Source organism: Poecilia latipinna, unplaced genomic scaffold (genome assembly GCF_001443285.1).
Source record: "Poecilia latipinna isolate Pla-1442-1.1 unplaced genomic scaffold, P_latipinna-1.0 Scaffold262, whole genome shotgun sequence".
NCBI classification, from domain to species: Eukaryota; Metazoa; Chordata; class Actinopteri; order Cyprinodontiformes; family Poeciliidae; genus Poecilia; species Poecilia latipinna.
The window spans coordinates 335,036-360,292 of record NW_015112878.1 but is presented as its reverse complement, the minus strand read 5'-3'; the positions used below and the strand labels follow the sequence as shown (position 1 = coordinate 360,292).

Genomic DNA, 25,257 nt, shown 5'->3' with positions numbered 1-25,257 from the left:
TTTTTTTTTTTTTTTATATGAAAAAAAACAAAAAAAAAAAAAAAAAAAAAAATGTATTTTTTTTTTTTTTTTTTTTTTTTTTTTTTTAGCTTTTTCATTTTCTGTTGCTACTTTTATCAAAGAACCTGCGCCACGTCTCCTCTTGCAACGCTTTAACAATTAAGAGGAGAAAAAAAATTGGCATTATCCAGGAAAAACCTGATCGGTGCATTTTTAAATCTCAACCACCTGAGAGAGATCAGGGAAATGAGTCCATCAAAATGGTTCTCTCGAAAGCTATTTTTCTTCAGCACAAATTACAAAGCAAAAGGTTTGTTTGCGGTTTTTTTTAAACAGCATCCATGAAACTGTAACAGTTAACATGAACAAGTAGCAATGCTGCGGCGCGCCACTTTGCTGGAGCGAGTTCAACACCAAGAGGAAAAAAAAGGTCAACCATCCAAGCCTGCATGTCAGTTGTGTGCGTTGCGATCCAGCTGTGTGGGACAGTACAGTTCGAATGACGCTTCAGTCTGTGGAGAAGCCCTGCCACTGTTCCACCCACCACACAAGAACTACTACATAGACACAAAGAAGCAACACTCAATTTGATTTTTTTTAGTCTCTGACAACAGAATTAAAAAAAAAAGGTTTTAGTACAACATCTAGTGTAAAATAACTTTTTGTCAAGCAGGCAAAATGTCGATGTTGAGCATATAAAAGGAGAAAGAATATAAAACCAGTGGTTCTTGTGTTCCTTTAGTATCATGTGGCTGCTGAAGGTGGAGGGAGGTTCAGTGCTGTTTAGGATTCATACAAGCCTTATGCAAGTTCTCACTCTTGTGGCCTACACATGAACTGCAGAAGAGACCGGAGGGAGATGGAAAATGAAATATTTTTTGTTTTTTTTTGTTTTTTTTACTATTTCTTTTGTTGCGCTAGTGTGGTCCAGATTTGAATGGCAGTGTCTTCTAAGAAGTCAAGGTGAGTTTTTACAGTCCAAAGCGGGCCGGGGTGCGTTTGGGTGTCATGGGCGCCTCCTCTTTTCTCCCTGGTGTGCAGATTTTCACTGCCCTAAATCAAGAAAGAGGGAGAAAAAATAGCGCATGAGACATTTATTTACTGAAATAAAGTCATATTTGTCCGCCTGCTTCGTTCTTCAATCCAAATGTTTCTTGCATTAGAGAAAAGACCAGAGTTTCAGAAAATAAGTGAGGAGGAGGAGGAGGCTGTTTTTGTGCGGCAGGATGGGAACATTTGAGCAGCAGGACAGGAGAGTGAAAAGGCAGCGTGGCGTCTCAGTGGAAAGTGTTGGGACATGGACTCTGATGTCTCTGACAAAACAATCCATCATCTTTAATTACGTGACAATGACACTGCCCACACTCTCCCTCGTCTCTCCCTCTTGCCTTCATACATGTAGCAATTACACCATCAGGGCTTAACCTCCTTTCTGCCACTGGGGGCTTTTTCCACCAAAGCTATTCTTGTGATATTCTGGGACCCCCTTAATAACTTGGCAGCCGTTCTCTCTGAGCTTCACCATTAATAACAGGCTGAATTAGCCGAACAGCAGCAAATGTGTCTCATCGTCCAGCGTTTTGTTTTAAAACCTGGTTTCTGTGAGTTTAAGTCAAATTTCAGGTGTTTTAAAATCTATTATGACCTAAATTAAGACCTAATAGATTTTAAAACCTACGTTTAACTGGATGCATCAGTTCATCCATTCAACTTTCTGTTTGTCTGTATATGTCTAAAGTGAATGAACAGTGCGACAACTGATACCTTTCTACAGCCTATTGCTTCTCTACATCGTGGGGCTTGTAGTGCAAGAGCCAACTTCTGCAGCAGGAACTACAAATGTTGGGATAGACAAACGTCTCTCTTCAAGAACAAAATATTGGGAGCGATTAATGAACAAACACTAATCAGCTAATGAAATTAAAACATCTGCAGAGGTTTCCTGAGCCATCCTGGGTCAGGAGCTCCACACTCAGAAACCGACTGTTCACAGACTGTTGTATCCAAATCCATTCGTAGAAAGTGTGAAGGAAGGAAAAAGTGCACCAGTTTTCATCGTCTGTAAACCGTAATCATCAAAAGTAGCAGAAATAAAGGTGTTTAAATAATTATGTAATAAATAAGTTTCACTTTTTGAAAATATTTAAATTGTTTATGATATTGGATTTCTAAGCACATGTAATCGATTTTCCAAGTACCAAAATATTCCCACCGCTTGTCACTCCTGATTACTTTGGGAGATTGTTGTGGATCCCTCAATAGAAAAAAATAAAAAATAAATACTCCACAACTGAGCACACATCTCCCTCCTTAAGCGTTGCAACACCAGGTAGGAATGTATCCAATACTTTCACAGAAATGCCTGATTTGCCTTTTCAAAACAATTCACATCTATTCAAGATTTTACTGTACTCCTCCCAACATTGATAAATAAATTGAACTCAATTTATTTATACTAAAATGAAAAAAAAAATAATATTTTTACTTGTGCAAACATTGTTGGTATAATTAGCGATTGCAATTTGAATCAGATTTAAAAGAATCTCCCTTTAAATCTGGTTCAAAACTACACAGGCCTCATTTTCCTCTCGTCACACAGAACGGTTCTACGTTTCTGCCCAGCTCTAGTCGCTGGGCTGTTTACCAACTGATAGCAGGAAGAATGATGATGATGAGCAGCTGCCGGATCAACGGAAACCAGATCAAATATGCCATCCTGGTAACAGGCAGCTCAAACAGAGACCTGCAGGAGGACAAAGGAACCAACACACACCCAAGAGAGCTTTCAACTTTATTACCAACTTCCCCTGCTTAAATCTAATTTTTAATCCTAAGACTCCAGTGTGATTATTTCCAACGTATCTGTCACACTAAACTCGGAGCAGATAAACCAGCTGATTAATTAACAGTAAAAGTTCTTTTTAAATCAGTCTTTATAGCCCCATTTCTCTGTGTGAGGCTCGCAGATGGGTGTGAAATTAATTTTTTGGTTTAATTTGAAAACGAACGTTCCCCTCCTTTTCTCTGTTCTGCTGTGGCACAATTTAAATTGCTGCAGTAATGGGGGTCAGCCCGGAGTCAATATTATTTCTTTTTGTCTCGTCTGGAGGGACCAGAGGTGAGACAAGCTCATCACGAAGAGTGAGGAAGGTGGAGTCGAGAGTGGGAGAGGAGGAAGGCAGCGGCAGGGGTGGAGACGCGGGGAGGCAGAGAGGAAGGTAAATTAAACCGTTCTAATCTCGACAGTGCGTGGCAAATGAGAGGCCGAGAGAGAGGAACGCCTGCTGGCTGACGGCGAAGACGCTTCGCTTACCTCACGCTGCAGGCGTTGCTCTTCTTCTCCTGCTCCTCTCGACGCGCCCTCAGCTGCTCCTGAGCCAGGACCATCTCCTGCTCCATGTTGCTCAGCTCCTCCTTGGCCCGCCGACGGTTCTCCTGCAGGAGCAACGCAGACGGGTGGAGGAGCACAGGAAGTGTTATTGTTTCAGCGGGCGGAGGAGCAAAACGTTCCGCTGTGAAACCTGCGTCTCGGCACTTGTGCAAGGGTTACTTTGAGAGAGTCCTCCCAACAAGACATTTGACACAATTCTCAGACCCGTTCTTCACCCTGCAAGGCAACAGCAAAGCTTCGCTGCAACTGCTTCTCCTTAACATAGTGGACGTTGACCCATGAAGTACTCTACAGCTGTTATAATGCCCTCCAAATTTCCCAGATACAATTGTTTTGTACCACCAGTGCAAAGCGAGACGAACTAAAAAACACTCTATAGAATCAAAACGGTGAACTGTTGAACCCGCAGCCCATCGTATTTAATCAGTTCTCTGTTTGGTTACAGATGTTTGACGGTAAAATAGAGACCGGCTTGGTATGAAAGTAATGGTATGGGAGTTTAGACTAAATGTAAAGCAGGACTTGCCCAGTAACAGGAAAACATGTGATATGGGATAATGAGACGTGGCAAGAAAAACACGTCAGATTTCGATCAACTGGTGCGGCTAATATTAACTGATATTGATTGAATTTCAAGCTTCGATGAAATTCAGTAATGTGATATATTGTGCAGCCCTACTGTAGAGTATATTAAGAGAAGTGAAAGATGCACATATTAAACCTTTATGCAACTATTTGAACGACCTTTTCCAAATACATAGTTTGCAACGACCACTGTGATTCCACGAGATCCTGATTGCAGGAATTCATTTTGAATTCTACTTGAGGAAAAGCCGTGTAGGAATAAAATATTTCATTTAAGAGGAAAGAGCTACCATTCCTCTACATCTAACTTCACCATGTCTGTACAGATTTACTTTCTTGGGTAAAGATCTTAGGTAGCCTCTCCTAACCTTAAAACCTAATATACCTTTGTAATTAAGAGGATTTATATTATTTGGCAGAACTGATCACAACCCTTGCACATTTGCAGCAATTTGCTCAACGAGGGACGTATGAAAATTTCCTGTTTTTAAATGATATTACTGATGAAGTCACAAATAAACAGTCCTGCCATCATTTGGGAGACAGAACATCCTTACACACCTTCACCGATAGAAAAAATATCTACAAACATTTTTACTCTTGTATTGCACCTTATGCCAAATTTGGAAGTAACATGCGCATCGACCTTTCCCAAACGTACCTGTCTGCTCTTTCCTGCGTGTTTGATGCTGTAAAACATGGGTCCCAGCTCCGCCAGCCACTCTCCGTCCACAGCAGTGACACACTGCATGTACTCCTGCGAAACAAAGCGCACGGTTCAACGTCAACAACCGATGTCTTTAACTTTATTGTCCTTCTGCTTTTCGCATGCGTTTTACCTTTGTGGTCATCACGAGCTCATGGTAGATGATGTAGTCGGGGGTGTAGCCCATACCAAACAGGGAGCTGGTGGGGTGGAGGTGGCATGGCATCCCTGTCCTCACGTTCACATATTCACCGATGCCCTGTGAACAAATATATGCATAAATAACAAATAAACTGCAATGTAAGAGTCTGTGCTGGAGTTTAAATGTGCCTGCATCATCTGAGGGTTCAACCGTAAGGTCAAAGCAGAGCAGGTCATGCGGGCTAATTTGCTTCTCAACTCGGCTTAGACAGCAGAAGAAGAAGAAAAGAAAGAAAAAAAAAAATCTAAAGTACATCCAAGTTTAATATGATTGCTTGGTTTGGCTGGCTACTCGTAAGTCAAACTGAAAACCATGATTATATAGTCATGACTTTAAATCCCCTTTCAGATTTTAGCGTTGTATTAATGTGAGGCCAGGGGGGATATTTCACCGCTCTGTAATTATGCTGCTATAAATCTGCCACAACTGGCCGCCGCTGGGCAGAACATATTAACTGAGGAGAACCCGGAGCGCAGGGAGTACCTTGAGCTTGGCCGCCTGGTGGAAGTAAGCAGCACAGATACACTTTCTGATGATGTCCCAGTCCGAGCCACAGGACATGAGGTTCATCTTCTGCTGAACCATGATGTCCTTTAACTGGGAACGCACCTCGCGCACCTGAACAAATAAAAAAATAATAATACAATGAATAAAAGAAACGCACTGGGAGTGGAAGTAAAAGAAACTCAAATGGCTAACAACAGATACAAATCTACACTGGCTATGTGGTGTTACAAAAGGACTACATGTGTAAGTCACATGAAATGGGCTGGAAATGGAAGTATTCACAAATTAATCTGCACAATTCACACATAAAACTACTGTCCAGTGGGAATTTAACAAGCCTGGGTGAATAACATGCAAATCTGACCTTGCGCATGGCCTTGGTGTGAATGAAGTGATCATTGCACCAGATGCTGGAATAATTGTTGTTCTTCCACTGCATGTAGACGTTCAGGTATGTGAGGTGGTCGCTCTCAGGGACTGAGAACTTCTCCCTCACCTGGTCGCTTTCCTCCTCGCGACCCTGGAGAGGCAAAACGTTGTTAGTGGTAGAACTAGGACGGGGCGATGCCTCAGACGTACCAGACGTATCATCCGTTGTTCCGGTTGAGCTGGAACTTTTAGACATCCATATGAAACTCACACAAATTTCTTTTTATTATTATTATTATTTATTTTTTTTTTTTCCCAGTCGGCTTACTTACAATAATTTGGACAGTCTTATTTTTTCTCTCAATCATTCTAATCTCCCCTAAAGTTAAGTGAAAGAAATTGTGTGATTCTAAAGTTGCTCTTTGGCCAGAGTCTCAATTATTTGTTTACAGTCTGGTTACCAAAAAAAAAGCTACTAAACCATTTTTCTCCTCTTCACAGAATTAAAACCTCCCATACTTTTTACTCCACACACATATCAACCACCGGGCACTTTTTGACTTGAATAAAACTTAGATCAGCATTTCAGATGTCATTCTGTTATTTCTACGCCTAAGCGTGGTCGTAATTTTTGCAGCCCTATATAAAACCATCTAAGGCTTCACTGTTCAAGCTGTGTCTGAATCTGAACTTCATCAGACAAAAAAAGGTCAAAATAGATCTGAATCTGAGGAGGGAATAAAAACAGCCACACAGCTAAAATTCAAAAGCACACGCAGATTTGTTGCTATTCTGCACTAAAGGTGAACAGATTAACAGATTTAGTGAACAATGTGTGAAAATCACTTGTGCATTCATCGCTAAAATTACCTCCCCTAAGTAGTCACACACACAAAAGACACACTTAATCTACATTACTGCAAATTAATCCTCAAATGTATGCCTGTTGGGTCATAACACACAATGTATGACAAAAATGTGGCCCTCTGGTTGTTTTCTTTTGTCTGAGTCTCACTTTTAGTTCAAACAAATAGAAAGCTACTAAACACCAGCTAGCAAAGCACAAACCTTAGGTCTGTAAAAGATGGCTGGCACAGACAGCATAGAGACGATGATGAGGATGTCTGCACTGCAGCCCATGTCACAGGACACAATGAGCATCTTTGAGAGGGCGGGGTCGAGTGGAAACTCCACCATCAGACGCCCGGTTGGGGTCAGAGCACCTGAAGAAGAAAATAAAAACAGGTACAACATTACAAGTGTGAAAAGGAATGTGGAAAAAAATGCTGGAGAGACAAACATTAAGAAGACTGACAAGTTTCTTTTCTATCTAAAATCTGCTGGCATAAAGGAAGCATCACCATTACATGACACTGATCTATCGGAACGACAGGAGAGAAGGAACTGCTGACGGCTTAAAATACTTTTGGCAATAAAAAATAAAAAAAAATAAAAAAACACGAGATTAAAAACTTTACCGTTTCTGATTCAAATGATTAAACGAAAGAGTCTAAGAAGCTTATGATGAGGAAAAGCAAAGTAGCAGAGCAGCCAGTTTAGGGCAGGTAAGCCTTAATCAGAGATAATCTGCTGTTAACACACCATACAGAGAATCATCAAAAGTCTCCTCTTATTCTCAAATCCTTAAATCCCCAGGAATCTGGCTAAGGATGAGATAGAACTGAGACCCGACCAGTCAAATAAAACACGGGATCAGAAACTAGGCAATTACTCCACTGGCTAAACCTCACGACTAACTCCTCCAGGAACCATCTGTGGAGTCAGCATCATCGCTGCAGCATCATTATCAGTCTGGGGAAACCAAAAGTGCCACTCAGAGAAGGAAATAAACCCTAAAAGTCTCAAACTTTTTGCCTGCTTACTGTACATTTACAGCCAACTACAAGGATGAATATGTTCATGCTAAAAATGTTTAATTACAATAATCATATTGCTACCAAGCCCTGTGACAGACTGGCGACCTGTCCAGGGTGACCCCGCCTCTCGCCCGGAACATTAGCTGGAGAGGCACCAGCAACCCTCCCGACCCCACTAAGGGACAAAGGGTGTATAGAAAATGGATGGATGGATATTGCTACCAAATTATCATTAGTAAATTTAAGTTTAAAGATTACAGAAATGTTAATTAGCAAAGTTAAGAGACACTATTAATGCAAGAAGAGGCAAATTTATTCCCTCCTGTGTTTTTTTTTTCTTTCTTTTTTTGGTGAATGTTGTCATACGTTTAGTCTCACAAAAAAGATCAAATGTTTGCGAAAGATGGCCAAATAAATCCTCCTGGTCTGAACATGAAGAGAACAAGATAGGTGCAGTATCACTGACAGCCACTAGAGGTCGTCTGCACATCATCTTTTCTCAAATAAAATGCCACGTGAATAAATTGCTCCCAAAGGTTTAGTGTGGTGAACTCAGCTTTTCCAGTTCAAAATTTTTACCCAAAAAGGATTTATGTTCTGTAAAAAATATTTAAATAGTGAAAAACACAGTTTCAAATAACATATGTAACACTGTAGTGACAGAATAAGGTATTTATTAGAGGTTTATTGTTGTATTGCTCTATAATTTCTCTATAGTCATATTGGAAAAATGAAGTTTCTATTTTTTTGAAAGGGATAAAGCCATTTCAGACATTCAGGTCTGAGCCAGTGGAAGATGTGTCTTAAAAACAAAAGCTGATTCGGTTCAGTTTTTCCAAGCGAAGCCAACGTTGACCCACCTGTGTTGTCCAGAGCTCCCAGGATCCAGAGCTGGTACATGGAGTTGAGCATGTTGTCCTCAGGCGGTGGGTCCATGAAGTGGAACAGGAGCAGGTCCTGGACCCCCAGAGACTTCAGCAGCAGCACCACGTTGGCCAGGTTGGTTCTCTGGATCTCTGGGATGGTGGTGGTCAGCATCTCATTCTTATAGGCGCTCTGAGTGTAAAGCCTTTGTGGAGAAAAAAAACACCAAATAAACTTTACCACGGCGGAGGACACCGTACTGTTACGTATAAACCTGCATCGTGATCATTATACCAGAGCAACAGATTTCAAATTAGATCTAATGCAACGTCAGATTCATAAAGCTGCAATTTATTAAAAGTCACACAATAACGTTTACATCTCTGCTATTCTTTTCACCGATTTTGTTTTTTTTTTTTTAGCAAATAATGTGTTTTTGTACAAATATACAAAAACACATTATTGGTTAGTTTTTCTATTATATAACTTGTACAGTTTGAAAAATCTGCTTACAGCTGTTTCATAACTGTACAGTTTTCTTACACTGTATTCTGTATATTCTATTTTTGTTTTTATAATTATTACCAATTTGAAGGCGTATCTGTGTGCTTTCGCTTTGGTGATTATACACTGGATTTCGCCACTGATGTTCTATTCTAATGATATGTTATAAGGTGTGAATGTTTCATGTGTGAATCCCCACCCAGCCAGAATGTGTGTGATGGCTCGCAGCATCACACACATTCACAGCAACTCAAACACATCAGATGTGCTTAAAGACAATCAGCCTGAGGTTGTTAGCTTTCTGGAAGAATAAGGGGATGAGATTTATTATAAAATATGAACTTTCAAAAGCAAAATACATGATATCAGTGTCACTTAGTTTTTTCTGTAGGCAAAAGTTTAAATAGATAAAAATCCTCAGGGAATCAATGTCCTCTCTCTTCTCTGCATTTACATCAAACAATCATATAGGGAACCAAATACTTACATTTGATTCACACTTCTTAGTAAGAAAATAAATCGCAATTAAACCCCATTCCCTACATTATTTACAAGTCAATTCGTTCTACAAGATTAGAACAAATAACATTTACATTTATACGCTTAAAACGCTTCAACAAGTCCTACTAGGAAAAAAAAAAGGGTTCAACTTTAAAAAACATGAATTGAAAAGCTAAGCAGCAATTTCAGCTCAATGGCGACACGAGTTGCATGTCCCCTTTAAGAGCTGGCAAAGTGTTAGAGTCACCTGTAACACTGTCCTGGTCCAGTACGTCCGGCTCGGCCGGCGCGCTGGTTGGCATTAGCCTGGCTGATGGGGTAAACCTGGAGAGCATCCATACCGATCCGAGGGTTGAAAACCTGTCAAATTTAAAAAGATTTCAAAAAGAGGCGAGCGAGTCATTCATGCTGAACATTGTCTCCATTTATACTGTACACAAAAGGAGCAAAAAAAATGACATCCAGGCTGTACGGACCTTAAGTTTGCAATAGCCTGAATCCACAACGAACATGATGCCATCCACAGTGAGCGACGTCTCTGCGATGTTTGTGGCAACAATGCATTTTCTAACCCCATCTGGAGCCTTGCGCCGCAAGAGCAAAATAAAGTCAATACAAAGAAAAAGCGGCACACAATAAAACTAATCAGTTGTGGTGATTGGTGCGAACCTTCTGGAAGATCTTCGCTTGGAGGTCAGAAGGAAGTTGTGAGTAAATGGGCAGCACAGCCAGAGGGGGAGCGTTCTCCAAGTCTTCCAGGCGTTCCACGATCTGATCCGATGTCACCTGCAGGAACGACGAGATCACATGCAAGCTGCAGATACGACTACAACGAAACGTACGTGTAAAACAGCCGCTCTTAAAGTCGGAGTTTGAAGAAGTTAAATTATGTTTCACCAATGAAAGAAATGTGTTTGAGACCTCTTAACTTGTCAGTAACAAAAAGGGTGTAATTAATAGGTAATGGCATCTGACACATCGCAGGTGCCAGATAATTTACCTCGATATCCTCCTGTCCAGGCATAAAGATCAAGATGTCTCCCACCATCCCACTGAGGTGGATCTGCAGAGCCTGCTTCACTGCAGCCTCAACATAGTCCTCCTGTGGGGTCTATGCAACGCCAAATAAAGTCAAAATAAATCATAAAAACAAATTAAGAGCCAACTCAAACATTCTTCTAATTCACACCCTAACAAAAGGTAATTTTCTAAACTGAAATATTTTCCACTTTTCACCAACGAAAAGATGAAGATAAATCAGGCATGCCGACCAATGCGAAACATTTCAAATGGAAGAACAATGTTTTCTGTGCTAAAGTTAGAAGTTCTAACTTTTTTGTTTCTTTTAAGAAAATTACAAATGAACAGGGATTTCTGCTCTTGATTACAGTCAGTAAAAATGCATTGTGTGAAAACTTGTGATTTTAACATACCTTGCTGAACAATATGTCAACTGGAAATGTTCTCCCTGGAATATGGAAAATAGGCACATTGCCAAAAAACGCTGCAAATTTGTCTGAGTCCATAGTAGCAGAGGTCACGATGAGCTTCAAGTCGGTTCGTCGAGATACAACCTGTCGTAAAACAGCGAACATGACTGGAATTAGAGCTGAACATTTCAAAAGAAAGTTTTTTTTGTTGTTTTTTTTTTAATCTGCACATTATATGTTTTTTTTGTGACATTAACAGTGCTGACCTCCCGCAGCAGGCCAAACAGCACATCTGTATTGAGGGAGCGTTCGTGAGCCTCGTCCATAATAACTGCACTGTAGTGGTCCAGGTCCGACTCCCGCAGAGACTCCCTGAGCAGAATCCCGTCAGTCATGTACTTTATCATCGTTTTCTCCGAAGTGCAGTCCTCAAAGCGGATTGCGTATCCAACCTATAAGGAAGGAGTATTCAAGATGTTTTTTTTTTTTTTCCTTCACCAAATCAGATGATTCCACAAGGTAAGTATTGAAAATTGTGTGATGTTTGTATTTAAATAATAAGAATAACATACTATTTCCATGTTTCCCATCATTCCATAATTTTTCTTACTATGATCTTCATTCTGTTCACACGTCAAGCACCACAAAATGTAGTTTCCCTTTCCCCCACTAGATGGCAGTACTGCATTACAATGACTACTTAAAAAAAAGTGGCTCAAATTTATGAGACAAATTATAAAATGAACATATTTTGAGAAGCTAAATTGTGGCTTTGTAATGCAAATATCTATGAATGGCTGCCGCTATCATTTCTAATAGAATATATCACAATTATTGAACACAGATTGAGGACTTTTGAGTTCTGACACAACATCAGATTGAGGCCTGACTAAAAAGAAATAATAAAGCAGTTTCCAGGAACAATGTCTAACTCCATAATACTAGATATTATTCTCTAAATATTTTTACTCATTATAAAGAAAAGGTTAATTGAGAAAGCTGTGTAGCCATCTAAAACATAAATGGAAGCAGGTATTTTAAGTGCAGCTTCTGTAGAAGCGTAAACTCTCCAAACTCTGATGATATCCTGAACTTAGACTCTTTTAGCTGCTTATTTTTTCTTTCTTCATCAGTAGAAATGCTGGTACTTTCATCTGAAGGCCCGACAGAAACAATCTGCATTCAAGTCTAAACTTGGAAAAAAAAAATTGGTTCCTGGTTATTTAAACCAGCTTCCTGTTCCCACGACAAGCCCAACCCACTCTGCATCCTGTGAGAAAGCAGCATGAGGGAAACGTCAGTGTGATGACGTAGAGCCAGGTTCCGTCTCACCTCCTCTCCGAGGTTGGTGCCGATCTCCTCGCTGACTCTTTTGGCCACACTCATGGCGGCCACTCGTCGGGGCTGAGTGCAACCCACCATCCCGTAGCGAGTGTAGCCGTCTTCATGCAGGTACTGAGTCAGCTGGGTGGTCTTACCGCTACCCGTTTCCCCGACAACAATGACGATGCTGTTGTCCCTGTAGGTTGCAGTTCATGTAATGGTGAAACGGTCGCGATAACAGGAAAGATCTGATTTGATTTAAGACAACTTTTCATAAATACCGTGGATGAAACATGACTAAAGGAGAGCGACAAGATTATATCCTTGAGTATTGATACCTTATGATATTGAGAAGTTGCTGCCTGACGGCAAAGATAGGCAAGTACTGCCTCTGCTCCAGAATGCTCTTCTTCTTAGCAAAGTCACTGCTGGCTTCGCTCTTCTCCTTCATGTGCTCAGCAAATTTCTGATCAGCCCTGTGCAACATGAAAAAGATCATTTCTTAACATGAGAATTTTAAGAAGTTCACACCAAAATATGTTTGAAAACTAAAAGCGACAGTCCATTCACCTGTAGTCCACTTTGCCGTCCTCTCCCACCACTTTGCCTCCAGGCTCTTCATCCTCTTTCTTCTTGATCCCCATTATATCGCCTAACTTGGTGCCTGCCAACTCCCAATGTTTGTGCTGTGCCTGGAAAAAGATGGAAGTTTAATAAAATATTAGTGGAGCCTCTAATCAAAGAAAGAATTACATTTTCATAAAAGCTCTTGGGACACAGACAGGAAAGCATCAAATGTTAAGAAAAACGTTTAACAAATATGGAAGTCACAAAAAGTGTAACAAATATTATCCAGTAATATCAATTGGTAAGAAAAGACATGAATTTAGCAAACCTTTATTTTGACATAAAAATCAACATGACAGGCAGTTCACCTACAATTAAAGGTAACAAAAAAAAAACAAAACCTAATAATCTGGGGTTCATTTCTTTTCTGAACTGCTGCTATGTATGTTGGTACACTCCTAAAAACAATCGCCTACAAAGTGACGTGTCTTTTCCTCGCTGTACACCCAAATTACCTTTTTGCGCTCCTTTTGCTCACGATGTTTACGGACAAGCTGGCTCCCCTTTCGAGAGATGATGGCCATGTCAGAGGTGGGATCTTTCACAGGGACGATGGGCTCTGGCTGCATAACAAAGAAAAGAATACAAATGTGATTCAACAAAAACAAAACGCCATGCAGAAAACCTTTTTTTTTTTTTTTAAATAAAAACACATTGCACATCAGAATATTTTCAAAATTAGGTACATTCAAAAACTTTGCTGTAAATGTGACAATTTTGTTAAGCTTTTCGAGTTGCCTTTTCCCCCCAGAAGAAGCAAGTCTGAAACAGATTTTAGAAATCTCTATATGTTGAAATCTATAGAAACTGATCTAATTGCTGGTTACCTGCTTAGTGAAAACTATTCTTCCATCCAGGAAAGGAGGAACCAGATTGTGAACCAGCAGGTGGACTTTAGCAGCGTTGTCTTCCTCAAAGTCTTCATCCACCTCCAGCCTTTGCACAACACCACTGGTCAACATGCGGTTCGTCTCCCAGCGTTCGTTATCCTAAAGAAAGAAATGAAGCGAATCTACAAATTAACTCAGAGTTCCTGCAAAGTGTTAATGTCAAAACTTAAACTATTGTCCAGACTCAGATTTTCAGATTATTCCAGCTGTTTTAGTTGGACTTTATTATCACTACAACTCATGAAACAATATAAAACTGAAGCTGACTTTATATTCAGTTGCAAAGTAAAAGACTGTTTTACTGCTTTACTGCCTTAAATTATGACAGTATAAATAAAATCTGGACTAAGTAGACATACACAATCTGGCATGGGTTATCACACTTTGTATACTGATCCCTGTGCTCAAATCTTTAGATCGTTTTATGGCATGTCAGTGCTTTCTTTAGCATATAAAATCAAACCAAGTTCAAGAAACACAAATTCTAAGAGTGTCTAGAGGGAAAAAAAAAGAGAATTTAGAATAAGTGTGCTTTTTATCTTTGGTCTGAATTAGTATGGAAGCATTTTTTATTTTTTTTTTAAAGGGAAGGAAGCCAGGTTACACAGGCCCTCTTCCAAATTTGTACTGAAATCGAAGGAAATTAGATGTTTTCTCATTCTCAATTTTGCCATATCTATTCAAACTTGGAAAATTTTCAAATTCAAATTTAGCCCAAGTTTATCTGAAAATGTGTGGTTTTACCTCGTTGATCTGTCGCTTCTGCGCCGATATTCTTTTCTGAGTCTGCTTCTGGAGGATCTGCTCTCTCTTTTTCACATATTCTTCAGAGGTGGAGGTGAAAGGGTTGTGAAACTCATCATAGCCCTCGTCCATCATGTACCAGTCTCGGTCAGCTTGCTTTAATTCAAAGCCACAATAATCGATTAAGCTTTATTATTGGCAAACAAGAAATATGTTCAGTACTATAACTAATTTAATTAATAATAGCGGTATAAATGTCACCTTTTGGTCCTCCTCCCACTGTTCTTTCTCGTCCTCGTTATCAAAATCTATTCCTCCCTCACCTTTTTTGCCTAAAGGAAACACAAATAATATTGTATAATGTTCTGTCACCACATATTGCACTGGAATACAAAACAACTGAACTCGGAGGATAATACCTTTCCCTTGTGACAAACGAGGTGTGGAGCCTAAATGTTTCCTATCATTGGCCCACTCGTTGTACTTGTAGGACGGGGTGGGCAGGGGTGTGTCATCAGTGTAACGGCCTCTGACTGATCTGAAAAGTCACAGAAGACAAATGTTCCTGAGCAGCTCCACATTGCACAAGGGGCAGGATCGCAATTAATGATCATTTTAATTTTGAAAACTAAGAAAAACTGTGAATCATGAGGAGGAATAAAAAAAACGGGACTAAGATTTTCAGTCAACTGAAAAACAACTGGCCAGTGTGAAATTAAAATAACAGTAAATACTAAAGGTCATGCAAAATGAAATGAATGACAGTTACCTGTCCCTCCTCTCACTCTCTCGCCCAGAACGGTGGCTTCTTTCAGAGCGATCGGACTCTCTGTGAGACAGGGCAGGAGATGGAGACTCCCACTGGGAATGCCGTGAGCTGCCATAACCGCTATCGTCCTCATCCCAGTTAGATCGGGAAGGTGTGAAGCCATCTACGTAAAGACAAAATGAGTCGAGTGAAACGACTAAACAGGAATGTTTTACGTTTTATTTTTGTACGAAGACAAAGAAAACGAACTAACCTCGGGGGCGATTCTGCGGTGTCGCAGGTTCGTCTCTCTTACTCCCTCTGCTGATGCGTTCGGACCAGCCGTCTCGCTGCGAGCGCTCGCTCCTCTCACCGCGTTCCAAGCGCTCCGACCGGCTGCTGCTGTTGCCCCGACTGTGTCTACCGTCTCGATCATCTGTCAGAGAAAAGGGAAATTCAAGGTAAATGCGAGCAAGAAATTAAACTTTTGGATAATGTTGATCATGCAGCACAATCAACAAGTAAGCAGCACAAAATGCACAAAGCACACAGACTAAGTAGGCATTAACCAACAAATGTTTGAACTTTTTTCTTATGTTCCACACTAGACTGTAATCAATTGGCTGTTCTCATTAAAAACATAAGTGGTTTTAGGAATCACCTCTCTCACTCCGTCGCTCCCTTCCTTTATCTTTGCTCCTTTCTCTGTCTCTGGTCTTGTCCTCCTTGGAGGAGGCAAATACTCCCTGCTCACGCCTGTCTTTCTCCCGCTGCTCATGCCGGCGTCTGAACTCTTCGCTGACGCCTCCAGGATTGGAGGGAGTCTCAGAGCCTGTAACACGGTACTTCCTGCAGGCAAAAAAAAAAACATACATCAAAAGTAGCAGTTACTCTGCAATATACGCAAGACTTAATCAAAACAAAACAGACATTCCTCAAAATGTTTTGCTATATCTTACCTCTCCTTCTTTGTGGCACTACTTGTGTCATCATCCTCCTCATCAGACCCAGAGTCACTTTTACTTTCCTCCCAGTCTTTGTAGGAGGAAACCTTTGACTTCTTCCTGTTTCTTTCATTGCCATTAGACTCTTCTTGCTCTTTAATCTCCCGCTCCTTCCTTTTCTGCGCAGCCAGCAGGTCCAAGCCCAGCAAAGAGGTGCGTGGTGTAGGGGCCCGAAAAACATGTGGCTCTGAAGCAGCGCTCTTCTTCTTTACTATCAGACCTCCAACTTGAGCACCTGACTGAGTCCCTTCCAGCCTATGCATGGACACATCATCGTCATCCATAATCTATGGGAAAATATCAACATACAGATCAGGTGAAAATCTGCCATCCTATTTGACTTTTGTTCGTTAAAATAAAAGTGTTGCAAATTCATTTTTGAAACATAAATGTAGTTAATACACATTAATATTAGGTGTGGAGCGGCTTGAGATTGGCATGACCCAATAAACTTTAGTAGTAATACCACAATCTAATGAAATCTTTATACTTACATAAAAACGGAAAACAAGTTAAGTTTCTCACCATCCAACAGAAAGTGAGACTCTAAAGGTTGGTTCTCCAAGAAACTATGGCTCTGATTTTGTAAGAGTTAAATGTCACATGTATTTATTCTTTTGTATTTTTCTTTTTACACAAATAATTAAATCTAGACGCCAAAATAAGTACAAGCGCAAACACACAAACAAAACTCTCCTTCCCCCCAAATAAAATACTAAAGACTCACATAGCTATATCAAATCACTAGTTGGCTTTGGGTCAGTTATAAAAAAAGTCAGAATGAAGCACTGGTTTAATAACTTTATGAAATAAAATTTGTTGCCCTGCAGTTTTTCTCAAAAACATGCCACTTATCAACTTCTTAAACTCAAATAAATTGCATTTATTCTGCAAATTCAGCTTTTAATTGAGCATGTAATCACTATAATTCATTATAGTATTATTATTATATCACATTACTATAATTTCCCTATTCCTGCTAACCACATCTTTTTAAAGTAAAACCATCTGCCTCAATTCAGCCTGTTTCTGAGTAATAATGAATACACCAAGGCCACGTCTTAATAAGATGATGTAAATTCCCAGTGTCATACAAAATATAAGCATTTAGATCTACATATTAATGTTTAAAGTATTTCCTATAGCCCAGGATAAATAGCAGATGAATCGTTATATCTTACCTTAGTTTGAGAAGCTAATGTTAGCTTGCCACAATAAAAGCAACAACACAGAAATAGCTACGTATTCCCTTGAGCATAAAAATCCAAAACCTCTTAAATAAAAGTCATTACTTCGTAGTACTCTAATGACAAGAACGTACAGTGGAAATACAGAATTAATGTCGTCCTGGAAAATAACTAAATCGCTTTCGTAAACCCAACGCGTATGTTTACAGTCAGGGAAGCAGCCATATTTCTCACTTTTCTTCTGCCGCTGCAGTAAGCAGAAAAGACGCGCTACTGCCACCTACCGGGCATTAGAATAAGTTGCCTAGTTGTGATACATTTAATCAGTGCTTTAAAATTTGTTTTATGGATGAATTGAATTAATGAATTGAATTAATTAGTTGGTGGATATGCCACATCTTTGATAAAATGGGTTAAGACTGCGAAAAAAAATATGACATGAATTTTCTTGTTGGCCCACTTCTGCTATGCATGTCCATTTCCTGTAAACCTGCAGGGATCAAAAAAGTTGTTTCTCGACATTAATAATTAATTATTCACTTCGAACTGATTAACCCTAACACCCGGCAGATCCACCTTTTGGAATGCACTGAAAGATAAGGGAGACAAGATTCTGCTTTATCTTGTGGTTGCTTATCTGACCTATCACCAGAAGCCATATGGCTTTAACCACAGCCAGAGAACTGGAAGCTTCATTTTTGTGTAATTTCATGTAATTCCTGTTGGGTTCTTTGATCAGTAGTTAAAAAAACAAACATGCTGACTAAACCGTTGCATAAGCCCAGAATAAGCCAACATTTTGCACTTTGATTATACCAACGCACTCAATGAACCTCAAGGAGTCAGTGTACATAATCCTTAGCGGTTAGCCGGTGGTTAAGCCGGTGTGTTACTTATGCTTGTTTGAAGAGGACGAACTGGAGAGATTTTCAACGACACGATAAACAGGAGAAACCGGTCCGAGTTTACTCTTTGTCAATATAAATTGACAACCATAAAGCATACCAGACACACACTACGATATAGTTGCTGACTATGTTCAGCATAAGACTTTTTTTTTTTCAGATAAAAGCAAAAAAAAAAAAAAAAAGTCGGATTTGTTCGTATAAGTCATGAACTCACATCTGAGTCACTAATATTCTTTTTAAAATGCTGTACGTCACCAATTAACACCGGCGCGCCAACTACCGAACCGGCTAAAAAATGATGCGCACCCAGAAAAGGTGATATGTCATGATCTGAAAAGGCTCAATTTGATTGGCTACAACTGAAAAAGTCACTCCGCTATTGGTCAGTCTTGATGTGTTGGGCGTTAGGATGAAATGACATAAACGTCATTGGTCTGTTTCACATGTCTGCTGATGTACCCGGTGTAAATGTTCGATAATCTTACTAAATACATTGGTCACCCGCTCTAGGTTCGTTTTCGTATCTGTTTTATATCGCCTTTGTTTGTTTATTTATGTTGTTATATCCTTGGACTCTTCTTTTATACCTTTGAACTCTTACCAAAAGGAAGAAAAGGCTCGTCTTGTTTGCTAGCCTAATACCGTGGTAACAGACGGTAACAAGAGCTATAGTCTAGCTGTTTTTTCTACCCAAACGTAAGAATGGGAGAGGAAATAAATGAACATACGGGCAGCGGATCTGTTAACACCAACAGTAATGAGAACAACGGAGAAACTGCGGACGGGGGAACAAAATATTACACGTTAGAGGAGGTCCGAATGCATAATATGAGCAATGACACATGGCTAATCATCCATAATAAGATATACGACATTACAAGTTTTCTAGAGGAGGTAAGAAACACTCTATTTACATACACTGGTTGTATTTATTTTGACATCAATGTGTTCTATCAGGATATTTTACCCTACTTGTAGCCATGTGACGTTGTGTAAGCTTACTTCCTGAATCGCTCTTTGATAAAGTCCTGAATCGATGTGTAAAGTTTGTTTCTTGTTCATTAATGCTGTTAACAGAGACAGAATGCAAAGTACCAAGTCTAACTTTTAAGCTTCCATCGAGTTTAATGAGATAGCTTTAAGCTATCTCTGTCAAATTGACTAGCACGAAGACATTTTAACTGTTAGCACTCAGTATAATAGCTTTAAAGAGACAGTACCGTAGTAACACGTTTATATAACTGTCACTCACAGGTAACTGTGCATATTCTAGCATTAAAAGACCGGATGTTGTCCGTTCAGAACTGAAGCAGATTTCTTAAAAACCGTTTGGTTATGAGTGTACCTCCACTGTGTAGAGGTACGCTCTACACAGTGGAGTATGTTCTTAATTACCTACCAGAAAGTATGTTCTTACATAATTACCTAGCAGAGACACCTTCCTGTATTGCAGTGTTTGGGCAACATTCAAAATGCAACCAGTTCACCCAAACAACTTTCTTTGATTTTGACATCACTGTTCATAATTTACGTTATGAAAGCATAATCTTATATAGTAATGTTTTTTTTTTTTTAGATTTTTTTTTTAAGGTATTATTTCTCATGACATACCCCTGCAAGGTTGGGATAATTGGCCCCATCCTGGTCCTCAGGACCCCACTGTCCTGCAAGTTTTCGATATGTCCCACCACATTTAAATGGTCCCCGTTTGCTGCTCTTTGAATTAGCATCCTGGAGGTGAGGAGGTTTTGCTGGAGCAGGGAGGATCGGATGCCACAGAGAGCTTTGAAGATGTCGGTCATTCTACAGATGCCAGGGAGATGCTCCAGCAGTTCTACATTGGAGAGCTTCACATGGTAAGAAGACAGGTAGTTTCTTACCTTCTTTTTAGCTGTGCTTTGGTTATACTCATGGAGTTCTACGTGTTTCCTGTACAGTCATGAAAAGTATGGAACATAATTTGCGATGGATTCAGATTAAATGCCAAACAAAGCATTTAAATTGTATTTGGGGAAAGAATGGCATTTCTGATCACACTGTGAGTTCAGATCTGAATTTAATCCAGGATAGGTACAGTAAATATATTTTAGTTACTATAGATTTGGAGTGATCAAAATTTATCCAGATGCCACAAAATCAGGACTGTGTTGTTTCATGATCTGTGGAATAAAACTGATTTTAGAAGACGGCGAATGCTTTGCATTCATGTCCGTATTATCATAAGAAGCTTCCAGAAAAATGTAAAGAATCGGGTCAGGAAAACTAGGGATTATTAAAATGCAAATTTCACAAAAAACGAGCCTTTTCTATTAGATTATTTTCACAGCATCAAACTACCAGTCAATAAAAGCAAACAATTGGTCTTTGCATCACCTTAATAAAATGGCAACAATTTGTCATGCATATAGATTGTGTCATGCCTGATATCAGGTTTTATAAGCTTTTTAAATGTTGATTTGTCACACTGCCTCACAAGTTTATCTTGTGAGCCGCAGTTTTTGATCCTGTGAGGGACAGCAAGTTGTTTAGCATGTTTTTGATTAAATTTAACGCATCTCATATCAGTTTGTAGGGGATGCATGACTGAAACTTCAACTTTCTGAATTTACGTGTATATTGAATTATTAAACAAATTATCTTAACTGCACTTTCTTATGTTAACATGATGCTTGTGTGCTGCAACATTAAAAACATTAACAGTGAATTTATGTGTTTATAGACGGACCGGAAGAAGGAGAACACAAAGGTAGGCACCAGTCCACTCTGATCATCCAACTTTTACATAATTTCAGTTTTCGTTTTCAAAGCTTTTGTTTGAATTTCTTTTGCTTTAGGTAGCAGACGCTAAAGATGCTGGAGAATCCAGGTGAGACCGTGTGTTTTATCAGACTTTTTACAAGTCTTATTTTGAGAAGTTATAAATACTATGATTAGAAATCTTTGTAAATATACGACAGATTGGAATACTTAGATGTAATTGTTGTGCCTTTTTCTCAGCAGCAGCTCCTGGGCCATGTGGTTGATACCCACAGTAGCTGCAGCTGCTGTTGGTGTCCTGTATCGTTTCTTTATGTTTGAACACAAGTCTTCTTGAGAGCTTTATCTCAATCTTCTTATCTGGAGGCCTTGATTCTTTTTTTTTTTTTTTGACCAAACCCATCTCATGCTGAAACCCCCACCCCCCACAATTAACTGCATCTTCTGCTACAAGAAGAGAGAAGGAGCCATTTCATAAATATTTGTCCTTGTTTTGCTACATAGTGTGCATGAAACAACGTTAAAAAGATTTATTAAAAGATATGCCTTATCCTTTTTATGTAATTATGGCGTTTTTCATAAATAAATGAAAATGTGGTCCACAAGCTAAACTTTGAAATTAATACCAACTCATTTCGTACTCAAGCGAAAGATTTTTTTACATGTCCACAGCAAGAGACAACATGACCAGCATTATAGAGAGAAGATAGACAGCTTGACACAAAAGCAAATTAAAAGCAGACGCACATGCATTTCATTCTGGATAACTACCATATTTACTAGTCCATTTCCATTCAGTGAGAAAAGTTACAGAATTTCATTTAGAAGGATGTGATTTTTCCTCAATGTACAGGTATGCTGTCTAAGCCATGTCTGATTGCATCTGTCACTTTTCTTGCAAATACAATCTGTCCAAAATATACATGTCAGGTGTTAAATTTTGTTTCTTTTTTTAAATCATGGTGAAGTATACTGTGATTATTTAAGACAGAACGTGCTTTCCTTAGTCTTGTTATATAAAATCACCAAGTAATAATATTGTTATAGTTCCCTTATATATATTTAATATTAGTAAATACCTGAGATGACTCTCTTGAAATTTGAGTTTATCCAGCACAATGCTGTTTAACTGATGTGTTTTTTTTTATTTCTTTATCATTCAATCCATTTTCTAAACTGGGTTACAGATAAAAATTTAGTGAAGAGAAAATAGTTCACCATTAAGTTTAGCTTGAAAACTGGGGAACTTTCTCCTAACATCTGGACCATAAATGCGGGTCCCGCAGGCTACAGCTGTTTACCACAGATCATCATAATCATCTGTTTTCAGGTCATACATTCTGCATAGTGTTTAGTTCAAGACGTCTTGAATTTGTTTTTTGTTTTTTTCACAAAAACTTCTTTAAGGATTGTGGTACTACATTTTAGCCTTTCATTAAACAACAGTAGTAACATTTATCCTCAATTCATACTTGAAGATGTCCAATGAACATTTGCCAAGAGGTAAATTTTTGTCATTTTGTGCTCTTTGTCATTATTGAACATCTGTTTGAACTGAGTAGAAACTTAATTACTACATTCAAATTTGTAAACAAACAAATGTATGTTGAAATGGCATGATGTGATTAAAGACATTTTCAAAAAAGGCTTCATTATTGACTAACCTATTATACATCATTTCTGCCTGTGGAGTGGAGGAACCTTTGTAAAATTATTTTTACACTTTTTTGCAAAATCAGTTCTTTTGCAGTTCACCTTTTCAAGAAAACCAAATACTATCATAATAGAAAACTACAAGCCTTAGATTAATCACTTGTGGATTTTAATCAGCAATGCCTTGAATGCCTCGTCATCTTCACATGAATTAAACTCCACTTTAAATATTTTCTTAATCAAAATTTCACCCTTTTAATTGCTGTAACAATTGTTGACAACCCTGTGGCTACTCTCTATATGCACAAAAGTATTTCCAAAATGGATCATCCCACAAGATAAATTTTTGTTACTAAATTTACAGGTAGATCAAAATTATTCATAGCCCTGTCTTTAAGTTATTTTCAGTCAACCAAAAAGTTTGTGTCCGATAAGAAATAGGACAGGAATCTATCAATAGTTGTTAAAGTAATGTAAAAAGTAGCATGGGGTTAGAAAATAATTATTTCTGTTTTTATTGCTGACCAACATTTTTGCTTGAATTCCAAGGCTTTGAAGTTGAAAAGCCTCCTTACCATCACCCTAATCTTTAGATTCCTCCCAAGATTCTCCATACGCAGCTTAGTTACAAAAAATTGTTTTGATGTTAAATCTACTAGGATTTAACTTTGGACTTAAGAATATGAAACCGATATATATTACCGCGCTGAACTTTTGTGTGTGTAAGCAATTTACCCTCAGTAAACCTCTCCAAGTGTCATTTAATCACCCGTTGCTTCAGTTTCCACTAAGTGATATTCAATATATTTTAGTGCATAGTTTTAAAATAATACTTCAACATTGCATGCTTTGCTGTTTTCACTCCTTAGTCCCAGACACAAAGGGAAAGATCCAGGTCAGTTGCATACGATGTGAAATAGTTTATTATGTACTGAGGTTGCTTTCCTAATTTAAGTTGGTAGTTTTAGCTGGAAATCCTCAACAGCAGATGTTCAAACATTGATAAAGAGACAGAGTCGCAGAATTAGTTAATGTAGGGCCTTAGTTCTGTCAAAGCTGGTAAACACAAGCACATCTGAAGATAACAAGAGGTGTTAATTCATGAATATGTCTACATTGATAACACAGCTCATTATAAAACTCCCAACTTTGTATACAAGTAAGATGTTAAATGATTCTACAATGAGCATTTTAATAGTTCTATTCCTTGGAATAATGAACTTAACTATAAACAGATTAAAAAAATTAAGTTGCAACACAGAATTTGATCAACTATTACTTTGCACTACAAGCAGAGTTAATCTACACTTTATTTCAAATGTCATTGCTAAACAGTTCTTGTATCCTGCATTGTGTGAAGATTACATTACAACAATATAACCTTTTTATAGTCCAGCCCTTCTAAAAGCAAATAACATTGTGTCCTAGAGTATGTCTGTCTGCTCCTGTGAGCTACTTTCCTGCCATGTAAGTGGACTAGAGCAGGAAAAACTCATTATTGAAATAAAAGCCTCTCCATCTGCACCCTCAACAAGAGCCCTCACAGGCTGGAGTTGCTATGGCTGATAACTTACACAGTAGATGTTCACACCCAGTGATTCACCCTTTTTGTGGCTTGAAGTCACAAAAAGGGCGACTGCATGTTTTATCATTGATTCTCTGGAATATTGAACACCCAAATACAACAAACACTCATAATACTTGTTATAAAATTGAGTCTTTCAGGAATTCTCTAACAATTCTGGCATAATTGTTGAATTTCGCGTGTCTGATTTGCATTATTTCATGTAACCGCAAGATGGCAGTGTAAACCCAGGATCTGAATGTTGCTGTTGCTTCCGTGAAAAACTACTATATTCTCTACTGAAATGGCCAATTCCGCCACTGTGTGTTTATCTGCAGGTTTTCAGTGAAAATAATGAATCCATCATTGTCACACATGGTCTTTAAAACACTTAGTAAGGATTAAAACAGCAACTCGCAAAATTGTGACTGGTATGCAACACAGAAAAAGACCAAACACGAGTTACTGTCATTATTATTTTTTTTTTTAAATGACAATCTACTGAAAAAGCTGGACTTTTTTTTTAAACCTGTTTGGGAGTCTACTGTATGACAAACAAGCAAAATGAATTTTACTTTAGAAATGTACTTTTTTTCTTCACTATAATATACAACCAATGCATTAGTTCTTGCTGCCTATAATTCCAGTCTTTCATAAGGCCATTAGTGTTGCCTTGATGCAACACTAAGATGACAGGCTCAGTAAAACAGCATGTTGCATCTGCAGGAACATCAGATAAACATTACTTGCCATGACTGAATCGCCTGTCATCTATTAGCAGCAATCCTCAAGGAGAACAGAAGGTGCTAATGGGCAACACTTCACCGTCCTCTTCAGAGACCTGCTTGGCAACAAACACAGGACAGCTAAAAAAAAAAAAAAATACCACATTTGGATGCAACAAGAGCAAAGACTG

At 38.8% G+C, this 25,257-nt stretch overlaps 2 protein-coding genes across 4 annotated transcripts; one reads left to right on the top strand and one right to left on the bottom strand.

Annotated features, from left to right (window-relative positions):
- Positions 1-330: 330 nt before the first annotated feature.
- Positions 331-19,556, bottom strand: dhx38 (DEAH (Asp-Glu-Ala-His) box polypeptide 38). Of its 2 annotated transcripts, none has more exons than XM_015033284.1 (27): positions 19,370-19,556; positions 16,228-16,559; positions 15,930-16,117; positions 15,543-15,704; positions 15,290-15,452; positions 14,940-15,058; positions 14,782-14,852; positions 14,521-14,676; positions 13,714-13,875; positions 13,342-13,449; positions 12,830-12,951; positions 12,598-12,735; positions 12,269-12,455; positions 11,203-11,388; positions 10,940-11,080; positions 10,507-10,617; positions 10,176-10,292; positions 9,983-10,090; positions 9,754-9,866; positions 8,498-8,706; positions 6,829-6,983; positions 5,756-5,911; positions 5,368-5,502; positions 4,816-4,941; positions 4,638-4,733; positions 3,314-3,435; positions 331-1,053 (listed from the first exon to the last, which is right to left on the bottom strand). In XM_015033284.1, the coding sequence occupies exons 1-27, from the start codon at positions 19,427-19,429 to the stop codon at positions 972-974; spliced, it is 3,825 nt and encodes a 1,274-aa protein (XP_014888770.1). In that variant the 5' UTR covers positions 19,430-19,556; the 3' UTR covers positions 331-971. The 2 variants fall into 2 exon arrangements, with proteins under 2 accessions (XP_014888770.1, XP_014888771.1); XM_015033285.1 differs by lacking the exon at positions 19,370-19,556 and adding an exon at positions 17,454-17,714.
- cyb5b (cytochrome b5 type B) lies at positions 18,778-22,771 on the top strand. 2 transcript variants are annotated; one of them, XM_015033287.1, is made up of 5 exons: positions 18,778-19,261; positions 20,095-20,223; positions 21,087-21,113; positions 21,202-21,233; positions 21,365-22,771. In XM_015033287.1, the coding sequence occupies exons 1-5, from the start codon at positions 19,070-19,072 to the stop codon at positions 21,459-21,461; spliced, it is 477 nt and encodes a 158-aa protein (XP_014888773.1). In that variant the 5' UTR covers positions 18,778-19,069; the 3' UTR covers positions 21,462-22,771. The 2 variants fall into 2 exon arrangements, with proteins under 2 accessions (XP_014888773.1, XP_014888774.1); XM_015033288.1 differs by having other exon boundaries at positions 18,779-19,261; positions 21,368-22,771.
- The last annotated feature ends 2,486 nt before the right edge of the window (positions 22,772-25,257 follow it).

Bases quoted from the DNA above. Each gene is read 5' to 3' on its own strand.
- cyb5b (XM_015033287.1), top strand. From the start codon at position 19,070: ATGGGAGAGGAAATAAATGAACATACGGGCAGCGGATCTGTTAACACC. The intron at 20,224-21,086 runs GTAAGAAGACAG...ATGTGTTTATAG, and splicing joins ACATTGGAGAGCTTCACATG to ACGGACCGGAAGAAGGAGAA. The intron at 21,114-21,201 runs GTAGGCACCAGT...CTTTTGCTTTAG, and splicing joins GGAAGAAGGAGAACACAAAG to GTAGCAGACGCTAAAGATGC.
- dhx38 (XM_015033284.1), bottom strand. From the start codon at position 19,429: ATGAACAAGAAACAAACTTTACACATCGATTCAGGACTTTATCAAAGA. The intron at 6,984-8,497 runs GTGGGTCAACGT...TTTCTTCTTCAG, and splicing joins GGGAGCTCTGGACAACACAG to GTGCTCTGACCCCAACCGGG. The intron at 5,912-6,828 runs GTTTGTGCTTTG...TTGCCTCTCCAG, and splicing joins CCATCTTTTACAGACCTAAG to GGTCGCGAGGAGGAAAGCGA.